The sequence below is a fragment of the Dipodomys spectabilis genome, unplaced genomic scaffold, assembly GCF_019054845.1.
Source record: "Dipodomys spectabilis isolate Male_0828 unplaced genomic scaffold, ASM1905484v1 ptg000394l, whole genome shotgun sequence".
Classification (NCBI taxonomy): domain Eukaryota; kingdom Metazoa; phylum Chordata; class Mammalia; order Rodentia; family Heteromyidae; genus Dipodomys; species Dipodomys spectabilis.
This window is the reverse complement of record NW_024871071.1, coordinates 1,144,049-1,164,188: the sequence shown is the minus strand read 5'-3', so window position 1 is coordinate 1,164,188 and position 20,140 is coordinate 1,144,049. Positions and strand designations below refer to the sequence as shown.

The 20,140-nt window shown below is 42.7% G+C and overlaps 1 protein-coding gene across 1 annotated transcript in view; it reads right to left on the bottom strand.

Annotated features, from left to right (window-relative positions):
* CUNH16orf87 (chromosome unknown C16orf87 homolog) overlaps positions 1-2,816 on the bottom strand; it is a 37,072-nt gene extending 34,256 nt beyond the window's left edge. The window contains exon 1 of the mRNA XM_042667378.1: positions 2,682-2,816. Within this exon, the coding sequence (XP_042523312.1) occupies positions 2,682-2,747 (66 nt within the window). The 5' untranslated portion in view covers positions 2,748-2,816. The remainder of the gene's footprint in view (positions 1-2,681) is intronic.
* Between the last annotated feature and the right edge of the window lie 17,324 nt (positions 2,817-20,140).

Sequence of the window (20,140 nt, the reverse complement as noted above, 5' to 3'; positions counted from 1 at the left end):
GCATGAGGCCCCTGGGTCAATTCCTCAGCACTACCTAAACAGAAAAATCCAGAAGTGGCACTGTGGCTCAAGTGGTAGAGCGCTAGAGCTGAAGAGCTGAGGGGCAGTGCCCACGCCCAGAGTTCAGGCCCCACTTCTGACCAAAAAAAAAAAAAAAAGCTGTTGTACAGAAGAGTTAGCATTTCATAATTCAGATGTGTACATTGGACAGTCACCCTTTCCTTTGCTTTCCTCCAGTTTCCTCCTCCTGTCCCTGCCCACAATTTGCAAATTTCATTTATATACTCTTGAACTATTAGGAAGTCAAACTTAACCTATTACTTTTTTCAATTCTATTACTTTTATTAAAAGGAAAATAATTTTAATATCACCAAAAGGCTGGGGATATAGTCAGTAGAGCACTTGCCTGCTTGTATTTGTCTCAGGAGTAGCTGGGATTACAAATGTGCACCACCACACCTAGCTAAATCACCAAAAAGTATTCATTTCTCTTCAAGTACATTATAGCCAATTAAGTATTTAAACAAACTAGCATGCTAAATTTAATTTCTATGATTCTTTCTTCCCCAAAATTCATACACTGAATCCCTAATTCCCCAATGTGATGACATTTAGAGCTGAAGCCTTAGAGATAGGGATGTGTGGCTTAAGTCAACCAAGAGACATTGAGTTCAATATCCATATCCTCTTCCCCAATTAATATCACAAATAACTAAGTTTAGACAGGGTGAGACAATCATGAGGCTAGTTATAAGGAAGCTTGCCCTCCATCTACCATAAAAGACACTCAGGAAAAGGCCAACCATATATCTACAGGCCAAGAAAACAAAACACCAGAAAACACTCTGTTCTTGGACTTCCAAAACCCATAATTCTGACAATCTTTATTCTTTAAGTCAACCCAGTTGATGATACTTTGCTATAGCAGCTAGAGCAAACCAAGATATAGCTGGTTTTCACAAAAGAACATTTATGTGCATGTGTAACAAAATTAATGTGACCTTTCCAAATAAAAGATTTTGTTAAGCAGCTTCAAAGGCTTCTACATGTTTATTATAGTCTGCTCTTTGACAGAGATATTAAAAGCAGATTATATTTCTGAAAGTTTCCTTTATGCCAAGTAAAACAAGGACAGGACTTGTAAAAACTTGTACCCTACAGAAAATGGAATGCATAATAAATAGCATGTAAAATTTCTATTCTGCCCTATTAACTGCAAAAAGTGGGAATGATTTATTTTTTATTTATTTTTTGGGTGCGGTTGTAGGGCCTGAACTCTGGGCCTGGGTGCTGTCCTTTAGCTCTTCAGCTCAAGGCTAGCGCTCTACCACTTGAGCCACAGCGCCACTTCCGGCTTTTTTCTTTTTGCTTATGTGGTGCTGAGGAATTGAACCCAGGGCCTCATGCATGCAAGGCAAGTGCTCTACCACTGAGCCACCTTCCCAGCCCCGAATGATTTATTAACACTGAAATAATCTGCCACAGACATCATGAAGTCCATGTTTTTTAGAATTTAACAAATTAAGTTTAATGGTAAGAATGAAAACAATTCTTTACTTTTGAAAATATAACTGTTTTTATACAGCATACTGGTAGAACTCAATAAATTGGATTCCTGATCTCTCTAGTATTTTTACCACTGCCCATAAATAATACTAAATAAAACACATCAACCAAGAGAAATTGTTCCTTTAAAAATGCATTAAAATCAGTTTATTTAAAAAGCCACGTTATTTCATATTACTCGATTTAAAAAAGAAAAAAAAGGGGGGCGGAGAAAGAGGTAGTCATTTTGAAAACAAATTCAGTGGAAAAGGAAAGAACCCAGAGATCTAGCATAAAATGGCATAAATCTGACACGCTGGCATAAAATGACAGCCATAAGAATGCTTATGATTGAGAGAGTTAACTCATTACACTTGTAAGGTTTAAGAATGAGGCAAGCTTAAACGGAGCAAACATAAAAGGAAATTTTTTAATTGCAACTGGCCCCATGAGCTCAGAATACACAAAAGAATTTCAAGTCCATAAAATCACATGAATATTTTTGAGAATTTGGAAGGGAGAATGTTAAATTTTTAACAATAAATAAAGCGTCCAGTAGGATAACGAGCTGCCCAGAAGGGAAGAACCTCAACGTGGATATATCAAATCACGTTCCAATAAAAGCAAAGGAAAGGATTCCAGATCAAGCATTATTCGAAATACAGTGTCAGAGGGAAAAACCCCAAATTCGCAAACCCTTAACCTCGGTGCACGGCGGCCCCAACGGTGACATTCGGGCGCCCGCCCGGTACGCTGCGGACGCGTACGGCGGAAATGGGAACAAAGCCACCCGGGAGGCAGGAGGGGCTTTCGGGGCCAGCGCCTGGACTCCGAGTCCGGCACCTCGCCCCCCGCCCCCAGGCGCGGGAGGCACTGGAAAGGGCCGAGCTTGTTCACTGGGGCCGCGGCCCCCTCACCCCAAGACCCCTCCACTGTCCCCCGAGCCGGCGGCTCCGGGCCCGCGCAGCGCGCGCCAGGTCCCAGGGCGGTGACCCCTCGGGTTCCCCGCAACCCCTCGGCTCCGTCCGCCCGGACCCAGCGACGCGGCCTCGGCACGGGACCAACCGCCGCCCAGCAACGCCGCCCGCCTGCGCGCATCCGCCCCGCCTGCTCGCGCGCCCGGCTGCGACGCCCACCTGTTGGTCGCACTCGGGGCATGATTTGGTGGCCATCTTCACTTTCTTGGCTCGAGTTGCAGACATGCTCCTCTTCCGCGGCGGCGGCGGCGGCGGCAGCAGGCGGCGGCGGCGGGGGCAGAGGCGGCGGCGGCAACTCGGGCTCCTCCCCCCCGTACCTCAGCCACACAGCCTCCACCCTCCCCGTCCGCACTCGCGCCCGTCAGACCTAGGCTTTGCCGGGGACGCGCGCGTGCGCAACTCTGTGGGGGGCCTGCGTGCCGAGGGCCGGGCGGCGTCGGCAGGCCGGGCGCCGCGGGGCCCTCGCCCGGGTCGGGCCTGCTGCCGACTCCCCGACAGATGATCCCCTGGCGCTCCACACCCCGCCGCACGCCTCCCTAGCCCCCCAGCCGGCCCGCGGATTCCCTGAAAGAGACTACATTGGCCTCCCGGCGAGACAATAGTCCAGCTCCTCCGGGCCTGGCAGTTCGCGTGGGGGTGTAACTTGAGTGCGACTCGGCCAGTAACAGGCATCTTGCTTGCCCAATGAATGCACACGTTGGGCTGTCCATAGAGCCATAGGACCACCCCTTCGCCGGCTCGAGAATGGGAGTAAGGAAGCCAGATAGGCCATAAAGGGGTTAAAACCCGTCTTAGTATTACACAGTATATGCACTTCACTGATTAGCAACGCTAATCAGTGAACCATATTTAATCATATTTAATGAATCTTATTCATATGTCGATCCCGAACTTGTCTCTCTAGGTTATAAAATTTCATTAACTCAAGTTTTTTAAAAGTCACTTAGGCCAGACAGATATAACACTGAGACACCTGCTTTTAAAGGCTATGTAGTCCTAGTGGTACACATGACCTAACATTCAAATACATCATAACGGGATTTTTTTCTGAAATTATTGGCTGACAAACCAAATGGTCAAATACCAAAATGTGTTATATGAAAACCCGTACATCTGACGGGTATTTGTCAAAACTCTAAACCCAACCAATCCTGGTTATTTGTGCCTCCCTGAGCATGACTGCCTACAGGTTATAGATGGGGTTTTCTCAAGCTGGCCAGATCTAATTGATCAGCCTATCAGCCATCTGGACATGAATACTTCACAGATGACAGCAGCTCTGTCCAGGACAGCATGTATTTTGTCAAAGACAGCATATACTTTGCTAGGTATGCAGTGATAGCTCTGCACTCAGTCACTGCAAGTGCACTGCACAGCAGCCCACTTGCTGCTGGTTGGAACATAGGCACAAAAGGCTGACTGGTCTCCCTAAGATAGGCATGCCACCTCACTGGATTACTGATAAGCATCTGTATTGACTCTAAATATGCGTTCACAACCATTCATGTCCATGGGGCCCCATATAAAGGCAAAGTCCTCATTAACTCAAAAGGAAAAAATATTAAGTATGACCAAGAATGCTCAAAGTGGGAGATGCTATATGGGCCCCTAAATGGGTAGCAATTATACACTGCCGAGGGCACCAAAAGGGAGATGCCACAATCGTTCAGGGAAACCAGAGAGATGATGGGCCAAACAACCAGCCCTTACAAGGGGACCGACTCACAACTGCCCTGACAGCTGCTTTGTTCCCCTGTCTCTTAGCTGAATGGAATCTACACACCAAAAGAATAGGCTTGGTTCAAGATGGAGAAGGGAAGTTTTCTACCAGACAGATGGTGGAAGTTTGCTGCTGTTTTCATTGCCATTCCTAAGCCAGTGGCTCCCATATTCATCAAGCAGTTCCACAAAGGTACCCACTGAGAGCAAACAATCCTCAAGACCAGGAATACCCAGAACTTTTAAGTCCCCTAGCTCTTTAGCATAAGTAAAGTGGTATACAAAAGATGTAACCTGTGCACCAAAAATAATTCCCCTCAGGATCCAAGAGTACTGTCCCAGATGCAGAACATTGGTGGAAATCCTCATGAAAACCCAATCATTGGTCTGGGAATATAGCTCAGTGGTAGAGTGCTTACCTAGCATGAAGCCCTGGGTTCAATTCCTCAGTACCACATAAACAGAAGCTGGAAGTAGTGCTGTGGCTCAAATGGTAGAGTGCTAGCCTTGAGCTGAAGAGCTCAGGGACAGTGTCCAGGCCCAGAGTTCAAGCCCCACAACCAACCAAAACAAACAAACAAACAATGACTGGCAGCTGATATTTTTTTTTGGGGGGGGGGGGAATCCGGTTGTGGGGCCTGAACTCTGGGCCTGGGCGCTGTCTCTCAGCTCTTCAGCTCAAGGCTAGCACTCTACCACTTGAGCCACAGCACCACTTCCAGCTTTTTTCTTTTTGCTTATGTGGTGCTGAGGAATCGAACCCAGGGCCTCATGCATGTAAGGCAAGCACTCTACCACTGAGCCACCTTCCCAGCCCCTGGCAGCTGATATTCAACAAAGGAGCCAAAGGCATACAAAGTTGAAGAAACATAGCTGGGAAAACTGGGCAGCCACATGCAGAAAACTAAAAGTGGATCCCCGCCTATCACCATGGACTAACATCAACTCAAAATGGATTGAAGACCTTAACATCATACCTGAATCTCTGAAACTACTGCAGGACAGAGTAGGAGAGAGACTAGAACTTATAGGCACAGGCAGGAACTTCCTGAACAGAGTCCCAGGGTCACAACAAATTGGAGAGAGACTTGACAAATGGGACTACTTTAAAATAAAAAGCTTCCGTGGGGCTGGGAAGGTAGCTCAGTGGTAGAGCGCTTGCCTTGCATGCATGAGGCCCTGGGTTCCATTCCTCAGCACCACATAAGCAAAAAGAAAAAAAGCCGGAGGTGGCGCTGTGGCTCAAGTGGTAGAATGCTAGCCTTGAGCTAAGGAGCTGAGGGACAGCGCCCAGGCCCAGAGTTCAGGCCCCATGACCAGACCCCCCCCCCCCCCAAAAAAAAAAAAAACCAACAGAAAAAGCTTCCGCATAGCTAAAGGCAGATCTACTAAACTAGGAAGCCAGCCAACCAATTGGGAAAAAATATTTACCAGCACTATATCAGACAAAGGCCTAATATGCATTCTATACAGGAAACTCAAGGAATTAATCCCTCCCAAATCTATCAAATCAATCATTAAATAGGCAAGGAGCAAAAGAGATTTCTAGATGAAGAGATAAATATGGCAAAGAAACAAATGAGGAAATGTTCATCTTCCCTGGCCATAAAGGAAATGCAAATAAAAACAACACTGAGAATCCACCTTACCCCAGTCAGAATAACCTATATCCTAAATTCAAACAACAGCAAATGCTGGTGGGGATGTGGAGAAAGAGGAACCCTACTGCACTGCTAGTGGGAATATAAATTAATACAACCACTGTGGAAAGCAGTCTGGAGGTTCCTCAGAAAACTAAACATAGAAGTCCTATATGACCCAATCATACCACTCCTAGGCATCTACCCTGAACAACAGGAACCAGGATACAAGAACACATGCACCTCCACGTTCATTGCTGCATTTTTCACAATAGCCAACAAATGTAAACAACCTAGATGTCCCACTACATATGAATGGATCAAAAAACTGTGGTATCTATATTTAATGCAATATTATGCAGCCATTAGAAGGAACAAAATAATAGCATTCTCAGGGAAACAGATGGAACTAGAACAAATCATGTTGAGCAAGGTAAGCCAAGATCAGAGAGACAAACAGCACATGGTCTCCCTGATATGTAGATGTTAAAATCAAAACACAATGAGATATGACAAAGTAAACAGGACTCAAGAAACAAAGGACCTCTTCTTAATTTGTTGCATTGTTTTTAGATGACTCTATGTTCTTGACTCCACATATGAGGGAAGCTAGTAGGAGGGCACAGAATTAGAGGGAAAAGGTAAAAAAATATAGCAGAGGGTCCATCAGCTGCCCTGGACATTGATGAAAGTGAATTAAGCAACTCAGGGCAGCAATGGGAGGGAGGGAATGAGAGAGAAAGAGGAAATAGCTTACACTAAGCAAAAAGAAAGAAATGTACATATGACCTTATTTGGAAGAAATAGTTGTATCGTTGAAAGTTCAGAGTTCATAAGCTTTATAGACCATGACAGTTCACCTTGTGAAGGTTAAAATGTGTTTGTGACTTTAGCTAAATATCACTATCCCACAATATTGTGAAGTTTATGTAATCATTTAATCTCAATAAAGAAATTTTAAAAAACTTGATATTTAAAAAAAAAAATCAATGACTGTATTTGGAAGAGATGCCTCATTTGCCTGACAACTCCTTCACATCCTTACAAACCAGGGAATGCTGTGTGGGTAAAGGAATGGAATGTCCAGCCATTAAAACCTCATTAGAGGGGTCTTTTTGTTGTTTTGTCTACCTCAACTGTAGTTAAGGTAGCAGATATTGCTCCCTGGATCCACTACAGCTGAGTAAAGCCAGGCTTTCTCTAGTGGGAGTTAATCCTGACCCTGCTTTACCATGCAAGATTGCCCTCTGAAACGCCCTTTCTCAGAAGGACCTTCCAAATCTCTGCCTACCTCTGGGCAGTGAGATCACAGACCTGCTTTAGTTACTTTGAAAAATGACAAATCTACGACATGGGGAAAGATTGAGTAATTACCTGTTTCTCCTTAAGGATGAGTTCTTTCCATGATTTCCTCTTGTTAAACCTAATTTGTTTTCTGCTCAAAGATTCCCAAACATGGGCTGGGAAGGTGGCTCAGTGGTAGAGCCCTTGCCTTGCATGCATGAGGCCCTGGGTTCGATTTCTCAGCACCACATAAGCAAAAAAAAAAAAGCTGGAAGTGGCACTGTGGCTCAAGTGGTAGAGCGCTAGCCTTGAGCTGAAGAGCTGAGGGACAGCGCCCAGGCCCAGAGTTTAGGCCCCACGCCCACACACACACACACACACACACACACACACACACACACACAAAAGGATTCACAAACCTCAAATTTATGTATAGAGACTTATGTATAGAGATTACCAAGGCAAAAGACGTCATCACCAAGACTGTACTTTTCCATACTTACTCTCCTGTGCAGTCATGGTCATTGGGTCATGCCAATTTATTTGATATACTCCCATGGTAACCAGAATATATCTGCTTCAACCCTACATACCACCCTTAGGAGCAATGGTTAGAAGTCTGTAGCTTTTCACAGCTGGGGATGTCATTAACCATACCAGAAGTAGTGACCCTAGCAAGCCTGTGTCTAGGCCCATATACTTTGAAAACACTACTGTCTTGGGGCCATTGTAGGGGCCTACCCGGGAAGGGCTTATATGCTAAATGACAAGTATGTGCTCAGAAAACAACCCACATGTCAGTTATTGTGGGTCCTATAAAGGATTCTGATGCTTTTATTGGATCTGTGTAGTATAGGCAACTTGTCAGAAGAAAGGGGCTACCTACAACCCTTCTCCAGAAAGGGGAAACCACCTCTGACTGTGCTGTTGACACTTGTGACCTTGTAAATTTTCAATCTCCATGAATCCAACTGGGAAGTCAGACAAGAAATTAGCATTTTAATTGATGGGAAGGGTGAAGACCCTTGTATCCTGCCACATGTCAAGCTTATCACAATCATGCATCAGAGTTCTTTTTACCAAATGTTTCACTTCTTTTATGAGGAAATGTAGAGTGAGTTTCCAATCTCCACCGAGACCAAAAATCTGTTCCTCTAGCTAAGTCCATAGCTCAGACACTAATGTCATCTCATGTTTGTTAGGGAACCAACCTGTAAAACCACTGCCCATGGGAAGCAAAGAAACTGGACCCACAGGAGCTCTTTAATGAGACCACCTTCCCCAGGAAAAGTGTCTGGCTCCTAAAACCTTCAATCATCAGAAATTACTATATCTCCCTCCCAAAAGGGCAGCTCACCACTGCACTAGGGGATTTAGCTTGTTAAGTTTTATGATGACACTTCTGGATGACCCAATGGTAGAGAACACCATACCAATGGAGTCTCAGTCCCATCCTCTGGCCAACTCCTCTCATTTCTGGGCAACTTGGGTCAATCTCACCACATACATAGATTGGCAGGTGCCTAGGGGACTATATTGGATCTGAGGGAAACAAGCTTATATGATGCTAGCAGTTGGTTCGGGTCCTGCGTACTGGCACAATCAGACCATCTTTTTTCTTGCATTCCCATCTCACACAAAGTGAGAAATTGGGAATTTCCATATCTGAAGAAAAAGTAAGGATAAAATGGAGTGACTTTCAAATTGGCAACTGGCAAGATAATGAATAGCCTTATGAGCAAATCATTATTATAGTGCTGTCACTTGGGCAGAAGATGAGTCCTATGAGCTATCACACCCTGATTCATATACTTAACCAACTATTTGGCTCCAGGCAATGGTTGAATTATAACTAATGAAACTGCAAAAGCCTTTGACATACTGGCCCAACAGCATACAAAGGTATACATAATATACCAAAACCACCTAGCCTTAAGAGTATTTACTTGCCTCCAAGGTAGGTGCATGTGGAAAGTTCAATGTAACTAACTATTGCTTACAAATTGATGAAGGAAAAGTCATAGAAAAATGAGGAAGATTGTCCCATCCAGACTTGAAGAGAATGGAGTCCCAATGATCTGTCTGGAGGGTAGTTCTCTGTCTTGGATGGATTCAAGGTCCTGATAGGTGCTGGTGGTTCTTGTCTTGGGAGCATGCTTCTTTCTCTCTCTCTCTCTCTCTCTCTCTCTCTTTTTAATGTTTACAATTCTTTAGTGACCATTACATTAAACCCATGTGCATTTTTTTTTTGCCAGTCCTGGGGCTTGAACTCAGGGCCTGGGCGCTGTCTCCGAGTTTCTTTTGTTCAAGGTTAGTGCTCTAGCCACAGCTCCATTTCTGGCCTTTTCTGTGTATGTGGTACTGAGGAATCGAACCCAGGGCTTCATGCATGCTAGGCACGCACTCTACCACTGAGCCACCTTCCCAGCTGGGAGCATATTTCATATTACCCTGCCTGGTTCCTTTGGTATTGCAGTCTATTAGGACCATTATGGAGGCCATCATAGAAAGAAAAACAGGCACCCATGTTATGATGCTGTGGAAATAAAACCCCTAAGTCAAGATCATGCTTTTTGACCCTAGCTAGGTCTGAGCATAACAGAGAGGAATATTGTAGCAGGGAGGAAAGGATGGTATAGCAAGAAACTGAACCTGAAAAAAGACCACTTAGCACAGAGCATGAAGTAGCCAATGAAAATGCTTTTTGCTTCTGTAACCTTCTTGCAAGGGTATATTAGGCAAGGCTCCTTTGACTTGGGGGCTCAGCCTTTGATGTAAATCCACTGAGCCAGTGCTGGCTTCCTGAAGAGCCTTGGTGTCCCAACTCTGTCTCCAACACTGCCTGAGCTCACAGTGAACATTGCCCTGTTCCCATGTTTGCTTTTCTTCAGGAAATAGCTCCTTGTAATAGGTGCTTTAAATCTATAACAAGGTAATGAAGCAAACAAAAATTACTGAGATTAATTTAAGCAAGAACATCACTATTGAAAAAAATACAGTGTGGGAAAATTTACTACAGTTTAGTCTAAGACTACACTGTAACTCCCATAAACACACCTTTAGGAACTATCCAAGATCATCAAACTACAAAATGTCAAAGGAGCTGCTTCACCTACACACAGGTGGGTCTGGAGGATAGGGAAGAAAATATCTAGATTCACATCAGCATGGGAAAGAACAGCTTGTATCAAAACCAGATTCAGAAGGGAGTGAGCATTCCAAACTCAAAAATGTTTCAAGTCTAAGGCAGGAGGAGAAGTCAAAATATAAGTATTTAAAGTAAATTATAAGTTTAAAAAGAAAAAGTTGGGGCTGGGAAGGTGGCTCAGTGGTAGAGCGCTTGCCTTGCATGCATGAGGCCCTGGGTTCGATTCCCCAGCACCACATAAGCAAAATCAAAAAACGCCAGAAGTAGCACTGTGGCTCAAGTGGTAGAGCGCTAGCCTTGAGCTGAAGAGCTGAGAGACAGAGCCCAGGCCCAGAGTTCAGGCCCCACGACCGGACCCCAAAAACAAAAACAAAATAAAAAGAAAGAATTAGCTGGGAGTGAGGGAAGCAATAACATTGTTCAAAAAGAAATGTACTCTTTACCTGACATATAATTATAACCCCTCTGTACATCACCTTTATTTTTTATTTATTTTTTGGCTGGTCATGGAGCTTGAACTCTGGGCCTGAATGCTGTCCTAGAGCTCTTCAGCTCAAGGCAGAAGCTTTACTACTTGAACCACAGCGCCACTTGCGGTTTTCTGGTGGTTAATTGGAGATAAGAGTCTCACGGATTTTCTTGCCTAGGATGGCTTTGAACCACAATCCTCAGATGTCAGCCTCTTGAGTAGCTAGGATTACAAGCATGAGCCACTGGCACCCAGCTCATCACCTTTATAATAAGAATTTATTTTTTTTAAGAAAAAGAATTAGCCAGGCTCTTGTGGTTCATGGCTATGATCCTAGCTACTCAGGAGGCTGAGATCTGACAATTATGGTTCAAAGCTAGCCTGGGGAAAGAAAGTTCTTGAGACTCTCAACTCCAATTAACCTCCAAAAAGCCAGAAATGAGACTCCCAACTCCAATTAACCTCCAAAAAGCCAGTGGTAGAGCACTAGTCTTGAGCAAAAAAGCTCAGGGTCAATGGCCAGGCCCTGAGCTCAAGCCCTAGGACTGGCACAAAAAAGAAGGGTGGGGTGGGGAAATTGGGGTAGGGAGTAGAAAAGACACATAGCAGGACAGCTCTCTGATAGCTAACTGTCTAGGCTACCTGTAAGGACAATTAGAAGGCATTTGATCATCCAGAACTCTGAGTTCTGCTGCATGACACAATGAATATAAGTTTAGCTGAACTATTGTCTTGTTTTTCATTTTCAGGCAGAAGAAATGTATTGATATACAGAATGTACAATGAAGGCAGGTAGTACTGTATGAGAACCTTAACTGAATATTTCCTGGCTTTAAGATCTTGCTTTTTAATCTAAAAACTCAATTCTATTTGCATCGTAAATTCCTATAGACCAAATGACAAAAATAGAACCTACAGATAAGAGAAAGGACATGCTACCAATACAATCCAATTTTACTGGAATATGGAATGTAAACATATTGCAAACAATGTAATCTTAAAAAGATGTATGGCATTATTAGTTAATGAAAAAATTCTGAAAAAAATAAAGTGGAGATTCATGAAAATTTTAAAACTAAAACTAAATTTTTTCTTCACACAAAACAAACAGAAAGAAATTCTGATGTAGTGGTAGATACCTCTAACAGGCATGTGAAATCCCCAGGGCTGAGGCACAGCTCTACAACCAGAGGAAAGAGACTGCCAGCAAACCATGTCAGTGACATTGTTTTTTTACATAAAATCTAAGACTTTGCTAACATGAAGGTCAGCAGTTAGATACTTTACCATGTGCTCCAGGAGCAGCCCTTCCTTCCCAAGCCCTCCATATATCCTCTGGCCTCAGCTGTTGGCCTTGCCATGTTAGTACCTTCTTATGAGCAATAAAGATTTATCACTAATGGCATTTGCAGGGAAATGGATGGAGCTAGAAGGAATCATGTTGAGCGAGGTAAGCCAAGAACGAAGAGACAAACGGTACATGGTCTCCCTGATAAGTGGATGCTAAATCCAAAATGTTAGGTGATACGACAAAACTAACAGGACTTAAGAAACAAAGAACTCCCACTCATCTGGTTGAACCACTACTAAATATCCCCATGCTGCTGATCACATATATGGTATATAACATGTGAACACTGTTATATGTTACAGACTGTGATAGACAATTTGCTCCAGGAAAGTTAGAATGAACTTGTGACTTTAAATGAGCATCATTATTCCACAATACTGTGAAATTCCGGAAATTATATAATCACTTAATCACAATCAAAAAAAAAAAAAAAGAACCTCGGGGAAGGGAGGGAGGGAGGGGATGGTAGGGGGAAAACATTGGAGGGGGGTAACAATTTCAAGAGGAAGTGTACTACTCAAAAAATTAAACCCCCCAACAACAAATCCTCAAAGAAACAACTGCCCAATAAATAAGTGGGCGAAAGACTTAAAGAGAAACTTCTCTGAAGAAGAAAGAAGGTTGGCCAATAGACACATGAAGAAATGTTCAACATCCCTAGCCATAAAAGAAATGCAAATCAAAACAACATTGAGATATCACCTCACTCCAGTTAGAACGGCAAAAATCAAGAACTCTAACAACAACAGATGCTGGAGGGGATGTGGACAGAAAGGAACCTTACTTCATTGTTGGTGGGAATGTAAACTTGTTCAACCACTTTGGAAAGCAGTATGGAGGTTCCTCAAAAGACTTCACATAGAGCTCCCCTATGACCCAGCAATCCCACTTTTGGGCATTTACCCTAATGTTTACAAACAAGACCACACTAAAGCTACCAGCACAACTATGTTTATTGCAGCATTATTTACCATAGCTAAGATATGGAACCAACCCAGATGCCCCTCAGTAGATGAATGGATCAAGAAAATGTGGTATATATACACAATGGAATTCTATGCCTCCATCAGAAAGAATGGCATTGCCCCATTTGTTAGGAAATGGAAAAACTTGGAAAAAATTATATTAAGTGAAGTAAGCCAGGCCCAAAGAAACGTAGGTCCCATGGTTTCCCTTATTTGTAATATCTAGTATATGTATGAGTCAAGCGGAAAAGGTCAGATAATGTGATGTCAGGAAAATGAACCCTTAGATGTGTATTTTAATGTTTTTTTCTTTCATGCATGTGTTTCTAACACATTTATAAGATTATCTCTTTGTTGCTTTGTATGCCCCTCCCCCACAGTATAACCCCTGCTTTCACTATATTTGATGTCAGTATAACTTGTGGAGGAGATGGGGAAAAACCAGTTGTTTAAGGATACAGGTGGACCTGTTGCAATAATGAGAAGTACAAGTTGTCATGTCCAAAACGAGCTTTACAACATTAGTGCGGGGGGGGGGGGGGGGAGGGGGGGGGAAGGGGGGGAAGGAGAAGGATTGGGATTAGGGGGGGAGGGGGGAGGCTGGGAAGGGATGTGAAGGATAAACAAAGGAGGAGGCTGCAATGCTTGGTAAGAAATGTACGCATTATCCTGCCCATGTAACTGTAACTCCTCTGTACAGTATGTTCACAAATAAAATTAAATTAAATTTAAAAAAAAAAAAAGAGGAAGTGTACTCATTACCTCACTCATGTAACTGTAACCCTCTGTATAGTATCTTTACAATAAAAAAAAAGATTAAAAAAAAAAGATTTATCACTGCCATCACATTCATGGATCACATATCAGAGTTTGATATATGTATAACCCTGATTACAGCCAGAAGTTGTTTGTTATAGGGATAAAAAGTGGGAAGAGGTGTAGAGAAACACATTTTTTTCAGCAAGTCTTTTCTGAATAAATTCTAATGGGATATTTTCTTGATCCTTGACCTTCTTGAAAGCTGATTTTCCAATTTTAGTTATGGTTTTGAGCAAAAAGGTCCTTGCTTCGGAGGTATGATAAAATAGGTGTACACATAGAAATGCACTGGAAAATGGTGAGGCTTTCCTAACAAGTTTGAGAGAAAAGAAAAAAGAAAGTGTTAGGTTTTTAAAAAGAGATAGCTGAATAAGAACAGCACCACACACATGGTATTCAGGTAAGGGGTAGGTTTATTCATCGTTCTGGCTGGCACCAGGCCACGTTGGCCCTCCACATGGCTGAGAAAGGCCTGGGAATGAGAGCTGGGAAAAAGAGAGAGCTGGGAAAGAGAAGAGAAGGAAAGAGCTGAGAAAGAGCTGAGAAAGCGCTGAGAAAAGAGCTAGAAAAGAGCTAGAAAAGAGAAAGTCTGGGCCTGGGCTAGACCTTATCTAGGGTATGGGTGGAGAAAGGAGTGGCCACATCAAATTCAGATGTGAAGATGCGGATGTGACCTCTTCCAGATGTGCCAGTTGCCTAGGTAACACAGGTACTGGGTGGAGACTTTGCTAAGAGGAGTGTGGAGTCTGCTCACCAACCAGGAGCAGACCTTACAGAAAGAAAACAACTAAGTGACAGGCTCCCCTGGCTCACGCTTGTAAGCTACTCAGGAGTCTGAGATCTGAGTATCTTGGCTGGAAGGCAAGCCACGCAGGAAAGTCTAGGATACTCTTATCTCCAATTCACCAAAAAAAGCCAGAAGACAAGGTGTGGCTCAAGTGTTAAGAGCAATAGCCTTGAGGAATAAAGCTCAGGGACTGGACCCAGGCAGAGTTCAAGCCCCAGTACTGGTCCCAAAGACACAAAGACACAGACAGATGTACAAAAAGCTAAGTAATAATAAAAAAAAAAGATTACAATGAGTTCAAAGTCATGCCTGTAGTCCAGAACTTCTCACAAATCTGAAAGTAATATCTCCTGACATCAAAGGACCCAGCAAAGGGGTCTGCAGTTTGCTCTCAAATCAATACACTTGAAGAAACTTCAGGAATGAGGTATTCTTCCTGGAGAGCTCATGACATTAAAATACAAAAAACAAAAAAACATCTAGGCACTGGTAGCTCACACCTATAATCCTAGCTACTCGGGAGGCTGAGATTTGAAGATCTCGGTTCAAAGCCAGAGCAATCAGGAAAGTCTGTGGTTCTTATCTCCAATTAATCATCAAGAGGCCAGAAGCCAGGCGATAGCTAAAGTGGTGGAATGCTAGCCTTTAGCAAAAAAGTGAACAGACAGCACCAAGTACTAGCAGATGTGCATGTGTGCGCACATGCGCACACACACAAATATGAATTTGTAAAAGTTTAAAAAAAACTGCCTCCTTTTTATAAGTTAAGCTGATGTGTCAGTATGGATTGTTGACACTTTACCAAAACTTGAGCCTGAATTACCACAAAAGTAAACTAGACCACAATTGGAATAGGAAGTTTTACTGAGCTTGTGACCAGATAACTCAACAATGGTATCCTCTTAAGTACAGTATCTCATCTCCTGTGCATTCTAGAGGGAGTGTGTCCTCGGATCCTGAACTACATTCATCTCTACTCTGCCTAGTTGCAGCTCCCTGTAATCTAGTACTGGGAAAGTTTTATTTTGACAGTTGTAGGTCATTACTCTTCTTTGCCTTTAGAAGGAATGATTAGAATTTTTATCACACTGTAGATTCTTTCATGTGTGTCTGGTTGGTTTTATTGGCAAACATCAAAACCATATTACTTATTGCTCTCCAGGCTTCATCACACTACAGTGAGACCACTGGAAAGCACAGTACTCCCTGCATAAGACTGGAACTGCTTTTACCACAGAGTAGAAATATGAGTGCTTCGTGCCCTCTTCAACAGTTTTCTTCATTAAAGGTCATATTGCTAAAGTTTGTCTCAAATATTGACAGCCTTGGGACTCTCATTATAAATAAAATTTTCCCAGCATTTTTGTAAATGTTGCTCCAGGTTATCACTGACATGTGGATCTAGTTCTATATGATACTTCTTCAGATACGCATACAATTCTTCTGTTCACAGAACCTTGGCAATGAGAACAAACCAGTCTTAATTGTCTTGTCCAAAGAAGAGTTCCTTTCAAAATACTCATTAACATTCAGCCTAAATTTAACATGTTCATGTTTTAATCATACACCTTAGCCCATATGAAGCACATGGAGTCTAGAATAAAGTTGTGCTTCTGAACAGGTGATAAAACTCTATCAGGCCTTAATTTAGCAGCTTCACTTTAAGGAGTTCATACATATAAAACTGGCTATCAGTCTGTCAGGATCTTGTAGAGTTGCTTAAAATGTCTGATATTACTGATATATCAAATATCAACGCTGGTATGACACAAAGTCCTCTGCAGTGTCAACCACCTAAATAATATTTGTTCCACTATAAAACTTCTCCAGATCTTAACCTCTCATTTTAAATTTTATTTTATTTTATTTGAGAACATACTGTACAGAGGGGTTACAATTACATGGGCAGGATAATGCATACATTTCTTACCAAGCATTGCAGCCTCCTCCTTTGTTTACCCTTCACCTCCCTTCCCAGCCTCCCCCCTCCCCCCACCCAATCATACCCCCCCCCCTCCCCCCACACCGACATTGTAAAGCTGGTTTTGACATGACATTTTGTACTTCTCATTGTTGCAACAGGTCCACCTGAATCCTAAAACGACTTGTTTGTCCCCGTCTCCTCCACATGTTATACTGACATCAAATATAGTGAAAGCGGGGGTTACACTGTTTAACCTCTCATTTTATCTGCTTCATTGCTTGAGAATTTTCTTTTGGTCAGTTGTGGGGCTTGAACTAGGCCTGGGCACTGTCCCTGAATTTTTTTGCTCAAGGCTAGCATTCTACCACCTTGAGCCACAGCTCCACTTCCAGTTTTCTGGTGGTTAATTGGAGATGAGTCTCATGGACATTTCTGCCTGAGCTGGATTTGACCGTGATCCTCAGATCTTAGCCTCCTGAGTAGCTAAGATTACAGGCATGAGTCACCAGCACTCACCTGTCTTTAGAATTTTTACAACCACTCACTGTTGGTCATGTTAATTACCTCAAATTCTTCCCTATACTTTCCTGATCAATCAGAACCCCTTAGTAACCATCTTAATTACCTGGAGTGGATCTGCACAGTAATGCTGAGAAAGGAGAGGGGTAGCCCATGAGGCACCACATGAGCAGGTAGCAGGGCTCATGCTTGGCTCATGGACCCAAATGTGTCAGGAGTGTACACAGGCCAGAAAAAGGCAAAGCATCTTTTAAACCTAATATGGGTTGTTTAACATTGTCTCTTTTTGTAAGTCAAAATAAAAATGTTGTGTAGGTCTGAGAAAAATAAATGTTTCAACCGTGTGTGTGTGTGTGTGTGTGTGTGTGTGTGTGTGAGAAAATATAACAATGATACCTTTTAAGAAGGGAGAGTGGGATATGTATACATGTGTTGTAATTCACAATGAAATCTCCTCCTTATACAATGTATATTCATAAATTTTTTTTTTTTAATTCAAATCGCAGCTAGGCGGCAGTGGCTCAGGCCTGTACTCCTAGCTACTCAGGAGGCTAAAATCTGAGGATCACAGTTCAAAGACAGCCTAGGCAGGAAAGTCTGTGAGACTCTTATCTCCAATAAACTACTCAAAAAAGCCAGAAGTAGTGCTGTGGCTCAAGTAGTAGAGCACCAGCCTTGAGCACAGAGAGGCTCAGAGACAGAACACAGGCCCTGAGTTCATGTCCCAGGACTAGAAAAAAAAACCAAATCATCATCAAGTATACTTATAATCCTAACTACTCATGGGACTGAGATCAGGAGCATTATGGCTCAAGGTCATCTAGGCAGAAAAGTCCATGAGACTCCATCTCAACAGAAATTCAATACAGTGGCACCACCTGTTACGCCTGCTATGCTAGGAACCCTCAAATAGGTGGTCGAGGACCACTCTGGCCGAAAATGGGCCACAATTTTAAAATAACCGGTGTAAAAAAAGAGCTGATGATGTGACTCAGCAGTAGAGCACCTACCTAGCAAGCCTAAAGCCCTGAGTTCAAATTCTAATGCAACTAATTTTGTGTGTGTATGTGTGTGTATACTTAAATCCAATTGCCTTTTGACTGGGGAATATTCTGTTTCTTAAGAGTTCCAAATGGCTGAGTACTGGTGCCTCATGCTTGTAATCCTGGCTACTCAGGAGGCTGAGATCAGAGGACCAAGGTTGGAAGCCAGCCCAACTAATTACCTCCAACTAATTACCAAAAAGCCAGAACTGGAGCTGTGGCTCACGTGGTAAAGCACTAGCCTTGAGCACAGAAGCTTGGGATAAGACCCAGGCCTAACCATGCAAAAAAATAAGTTCCAAATGAGTAAAAAAGTGGTAATTTGTTGTGAAAAAGTCTAGTGAATAAAAAACAATGCACCAAAATGTCTTGGTCTAACTCATTTAACTTTGCTTTGATGGTTTGTGATGTTTGCACTTAAAATGTTGTCACAGCAAAGCACAGGTCTGTCAATGCAGATTGTTTGTCAATCAATTTTATGCATAATTTCAATTGCTTAGCAATAAGATGTTAGTTTTTCTGTGGCTCTAGTGGTAGTGTGCTAGCCTTGAGCTGAAGAGCTCAGTGACGTGAACCAGGCCTAGAATTCAAGCCTCACTACTGACAAAGAAAAAAAATCAATTTTTTGCCAGGTGCTGGTGGCTCACGCCTATAATCCTAGCTACTCAGGAGGCTGAGATCTGAGGATCGCGGTTCAAAGCCAGCCCGGGCAGGAGAGACCGTGAGACTCCTATCTCCAATAAACCACCAGAAAACCGGAAGTGGCGCTGTAGCTCAAGTGGTAGAGCGCTTGCCTTGAGCTGAAGAACTGAGGGACAGTGCACAGGCCCAGGCCCAGAGTTCAAGCCCCATGACCGACCAAAAAAAAAAAAAGATGTTAGTGTTATCTAGATTAAAGAAGCAATAATAAAATATTCTTTATACTGATCACCATACAGGTTTCCTCTTTTTGGCTGCAATGAAGATTTTAACAAAAGTTTGGGAATGTCATCAACATCTAGTCAGATCACCTTAAATTACCACATAAAGTATCCATTTTTTTGTCAAAGCTGATGGTCCTCTCCAAAATTATAACCATCTCAGCTACAATCATCCTTCAGCTGGTATGGTTCCTACCCATGTGTCCAATTTCTTCACCTTCCCTTTTGCATCAAGATGTTGATCAATTGTTGTCTGCAGCAAAGCCTCAAATTGCTGCCTTGGGGTTTGCTTCCACCATGGCTCTTAGCTAATCTTTATTTAAAACAGACTTGGGCCTCCTTCCAGCTCATTTTTCAGACTATGATCCCTAGAACAAAAAATTTTCAAATTACTGTAGGATAGTCCTTTTGCTAACAAAGCCTTCTCCAAAGACAGAATTCATGTTCCCACTTGCTTTAGCTGCACTATGTCAAATTTTAAAAAATATTAAAAATTTGCAAAGCTTTCTAAAATACTGTATTGCTCATTTCTGTGGAGAAAATAATTTTAAAATCATCAAAGAAAACTGAAGAATATAATACCATTATGAATATTAAATAATAAACATGAAAATATACCTGTTATTAACATTACCAATTATGATAAGGTTTCAACTGGTGAAATGTCAGCAATTTTATTTAGAAAAACAGCTTGTCATTGCACTCAGTTGCTACCAGGTAAACATTGCTTTTCAGCATTTTAGCTTTTCAAAAAGAATAAAATTTCCAGTAATTTTAGAATAATTTACCAGGCTGAGAAGGTGGCTCAGTGGTAGAGTGCTTGCGTTGCATGCATGAGGCCCTGGGTTCGATTCCTCAGCACCACATAAGCAGAAACAAAAAAGCCAGAAGTGGCGCTGTGGCTCAAGTGGTAGAGCGCTAGCCTTGAGCTGAAGAGCTGAGGGACAGCGCCCAGGCCCAGAGTTCAGGCCCCACAACTGGACTCAAAAAAAAAAAAAAATGCTTTGAAACTATATTCTGCTTTGGGGTC